Source organism: Phragmites australis, chromosome 6 (assembly GCF_958298935.1).
Source record: "Phragmites australis chromosome 6, lpPhrAust1.1, whole genome shotgun sequence".
Lineage (NCBI taxonomy): Eukaryota > Viridiplantae > Streptophyta > Magnoliopsida > Poales > Poaceae > Phragmites > Phragmites australis.
In genome coordinates this window covers 22172135-22177025 of record NC_084926.1, presented here as the reverse complement: position 1 = coordinate 22177025, position 4891 = coordinate 22172135, and the positions used below count along the sequence as shown (strand labels likewise).

Genomic DNA, 4891 nt, shown 5'->3' with positions numbered 1-4891 from the left:
AATCTTGATTCCTTGGTTGATAAGGAAGTTACGTAGGCATTCATACCAAGCTCTTAGTACTTTCTTGAGTCCATAAAACGCATTGTGCAACCTATAAATATGATTAGGATATATAGGATCTTCGAAACCGGGGGTTGTTCAACATAAACGAGTTCATTAATGAAGTAATTTAAAAATGCACTCTTCACATCCATTTGATAAAGTTTAATGTTATGATGTGAAGCAAATGCAAGAAGGATACGGATGGCTTCAAGCCTTGCCACATGAGCAAATGTTTTGCCAAAATCCAAACCTTCAACTTGTGTAAATCCTTGTGTGACATGTCTTGACTTGTTGCATACTACCACACCATGTTCATCTTGCTTATTGAGGAATACCCACTTGGTTCCAATCATATTCTTGTCTTGAGGCATCTCTTCTAGAATCCATACTTCATTGTGGGTGAAGTTTTTGGGTTCTTCTAACATTGCAATCACCCAATTCGGATCCTCAAGAGCCTCATCTACATGTGTGGGCTCCAAACAAGAGACAAACGAGTAATATTCATAAAATGAAGTATATTGACGAGAGTGTGTTCTTACTCCCCTAGATGGACTTTCAATGATCAAGTTAATTGGGTGATCCTTGGAAATATGTGTTTGCTTCACTTGTGGTTCTTGAGGTGTATCTTGAGGTAGTCCAATATCTTGAGCTTAAGCTTGAGCTTCCTCTTGAGAGATATGGACTTCTTGTGATGAAAGTGGTTGATCATCCTTCTCATCATCTTGATCAACTTGAGACATCATGGAGGTGTGGAGTGGAAGTACAAGGTACATCTTCATCCTCCTCATTTGGCTTGATGTCCCCAAATGCCATCTTCTTCATCACATCTCTCAAGAGTTCATCACCTACATCATCACAAGAGACACCTTCTCCTTATGAGCCATTAGATTAATTAAACTCCACATCACAAGTTTCCTCAACAAGACCGGTAGCATTGTTGAATACTCAATATGCTTTGAAGTTTGATGCATAACCAACAAGAAAACCAATATCACAACGACGCTCAAACTTCCATCAGCGTTATCTTTTTTGAAGAGAACACTTACATCCGAACACCCTGAAGTATGAGATATTAAGTTTCCTCCCAATGAGAAGCTCGTATGACGTCTTCTTCAATATTCAATAGAGGTACATTAGGTTGGATGTATGATATGTCGTATTGATTGCTTCCACCCAAAACTTCTCCGACGTACCATACTCATCTAACTTAGCTCTTGTTAGAGTGATCAATGTCTTGTTATTCCTCTCCACCATGCCATTTTGTTGAGAAGTATAGGTTGATGAGAACTCATGCTTGATGCTTCCATCATCACAATATTCTTCTACTTGTGTTCTTGAACTCCGTCCCCTTGTTACTCTGGATCTTCACAAGTGTGGCCTCAACTTCATTTTAAGCCCTCTTCGTGAACTTCTTAAAGATCCCAACGATCTTGCTCTTGTCATCTAAAAAGAAAGTCCAAGTGTATCTTTTATAATTATCAATAATGACAAAGCAATAGATATTACCATCAAGACTTTTGTAGGTAGTTGGTCCAAAGAGGTCATTATGTAGAAGCTCTAGGGGTCTTGATGTAGACATCATGGATTTGTAATGATGAGAGTTAGTAACTTGTTTCCCTGCTTGAAAAGTACTTGTCCTTCACAAATACAATGTCCTTCAAACCAACCATCATTTCATTCTTGAACATCTTCTTGAGTTGATTCATTTTAATCTATGCAAGTCGACGATGACAAAGCCAATCCATTAAAGTCTTGATGAAGAAGCATGTTGTCAAGCTATCCTACTTCATCTTCTAGTGAGGTGGACATCTTTATATTGCCGGTCTTATGTTGTGCTTATACTCCCCCTTAGTCAACTAGACCACATATGAATTGAGACTAGCAATCTCATCTTTGAGCTCTTGCTCCATTGCATGATTAGTCTTAAAAGATAATAAATTATCATATAAAGAGGAGTATCACAAGAAGTATATGCATTAACCTTAACAATATCAATAATAGTCAATTCATTAATGCTAGGATCAATGACATCGTAAGCTAACTCAAGTTCTTGATATTTGCATTTCAAGTCTATATGCTAATATTTTAGCTTCTTATTTATCTCTTCAAGAGACTCACTCGATGCAACTACTCCATCACATTTTTTAAGTATATTATTGTATTTAGCAAGTAACTCATTATGATTGGAACTAAACTTAGCATTAACATTTTCAAGAGGCTTGATTTTAGTTTTTTTGCTTCTTTATGATAGTAGTATAGTCATTCATAAGCTTAGGTAGATTATTAGGGAAAAAGACCATCATTGTCATTATTATTATCATCATCCTTACTACTCACCTTGTTGTTACTTTTTACCATAAGGCACATAATTGGTGGAGGAAGTGGTAGATCATTGGTGATGGCGAGACCTGTGAAGTTGTTGTCTTCATCTTCGCTTGAATCATTACTTGAGCTCTCGCCAGAGACCCATTCACCAACCATGTAAGCCTTGCGGCCTTGACCCTTCTTGAAGAGCTTCTTCTTCTTCCCATTATCTAGACTCTTCTTCTTGTACTTGTCCTCATCATCACTTGTATCATTTGACTTGCTCTTATTCTTATTTCTCTTGTCGGGATGAGGGCAATCATATGCCATATGACCATAGTCACCACAACTGTAGCACTTCTTCTTGTCTCCGCTACCGAAGTTGTCAAATTTCTTTGAGCAAAATTTGTTCTTCTTGTAATCATAGTTATATTCCTTCTTGCCTAACTTAGATATCATCCTTGTGGTTCTTCTCATGAGGAGGGCAAGCTCAGTGTCAGAGTCATTGTCATCACCATCATCTTCATCACTTTCACTTGATGATGGAAGGTTCATCATCATCTTCTTCTTGTCAACCATCTTGGCCTTGAGAGCAAGATTCTTCTTGGATGAAGACTCTTCACCTTGATCTCCAAACAAAAACATCTTATGAAAACAAATCTTTCCAACGACATCGGTGATGGTCATGTCATTGATATCTCTTTCATGAAGAAGAGAGATAACGATGTTGTATTGCGGCTTAGGAAGTATCATCAAGATCCTACGAGTAATGTCTCCTTGAGAAAATTGAGTAAGTTCAGGAGAATTGATTTCCTCAACAAGCATATTCATGCGAGAATACATATCATTGCATAATATATTGAGAAACATCTTAAATTAATTAAGATTGTTAATTAGCATATGATATATTTCTTCCTAGATTTTCCTTTAACCCTCATGAATTTCACATAGACCGGTCCAAATGTCATAAGCTAACTCCTTGCTTCTTACTCTAGAGAAAACATCTTCAATAATTCCGTCAAAAATAGCATGTTTAGCCTTATCATTCCATCTAACTTATTGTTCAGTAAAAGGTCGATCAAACCCAATGGAGGTGGCTAGCCAAACTTCGGGGGAAATAGCATCAAGATAGCTCGCAATGCGAACTTTCCAATAGGCGAAGCTTTTTTCCTCGAACTTTGGCACACTACCATTATTCTCGGGGACCATTGCTCTAGGATTTTAAGCTAATCAAGAGAATGAGGCTTTGATACCAATTGAAAGGATCGAATGGCCCAAGAGAGGGTGTCAATTTGGCTCTAATTAAAATTACTTCTACCGAACTCTAGAACAAGTAAGCAACTTTAGCCTAGATGAATAATAATATAACTACACAATCAAGCCAGATGAAAGCAAGTAAACAAGCAAGCTATAACACAAAGTAACTTGCAGAATTGAAAGCTTGCAAGAATGTAAATGCTCAAAGTAAATGCGGGAAAGCAAAGAGATGGACAAGAATATGCCAAATTTTTTCTTGAGGTATCAAGGAGTTGGCACTCCCCCTTAGTCCTTGTTGGAGCATCCACTAAGGATATCACTTCCCCTTGAGCCACCAAGACTCAAGTGCTCTCTCATGATTGCCATTTCTCTATCTCTGGATTAGTGGGCATCAAACCCCCACAAGAACTCCAAGAGCTCACCAAGACATGTCCAATCACCAAGACCAGCTAGGTGTTGCCAACCACTAAAAGTAACGAGCCAATAGCTTCACTTGATCCCAATCAAACTTAGACTACAACTAGATGCACACTTGCTACTCTCTATGCACTAATGAAGTCCTTAATCTTTAATTAAGTACTTTGCAAATCACTCTAATGCACTCTCTTGCTTCTTGATTACCCACATAGTGTTTCTGCTCTTGTGGGATGGCAATAGATAGAAATGAGATGAAGTGAGGGGGTATTTATAGGCTAGAGTTCTAAATTTAGCCGTTGTCAACCCACCCATGATTTCTATGAATACTAGATGATCTGGTGTACACCTTCTCACACACACCGGACCATCAGGTGTGTACCTTTTCCAACGGCTGGCCACTGCCAGCTATCATTAGTCGTTATAGCTTAAAAATGCTACAACATTTTCTGTTCACGCATTAGACCATCCGGTGAGTAACATCTCCAATGAGTTGAAAGAAAAACTTTTGAAAAATGCTCTGGTGATGCATACCCAGTGATCATCGGACCATCTGGTGTATTCAACTCCATTTTCTGAGAATTTGCACAAGTTCTGTATAATACTCTGGTGTGCACTCGATGCTAACACCGGACCATTCAGTGTAGACATCAACTTTCTCTCTTAGCCAAAAAAAACACTCTGGTGTATATTCTCTGTTGAACATCGGACCATCTGGTGGAACAAATTTTCTCTAAGCTCATCCAATTCAAACTTTCTTGAGCTCTAACTTCTTCATATCTCATCCATGGGCTTCTTTGAGCTACCTAGTGCTAGAATTTCACAAGTGTGCAGCCAAACAAGTCAAGACTCAACTAGGTCAAACTACTACTCT

The 4891-nt window shown here is 38.3% G+C and overlaps 1 protein-coding gene across 1 annotated transcript; it reads right to left on the bottom strand.

The window, feature by feature from the left end:
* Positions 1–2325: 2325 nt before the first annotated feature.
* LOC133923070 (uncharacterized) lies at positions 2326–2805 on the bottom strand. The gene has a single exon (XM_062368524.1). It carries the CDS (start codon positions 2803–2805, stop codon positions 2326–2328), a length of 480 nt encoding a protein of 159 aa, XP_062224508.1.
* Between the last annotated feature and the right edge of the window lie 2086 nt (positions 2806–4891).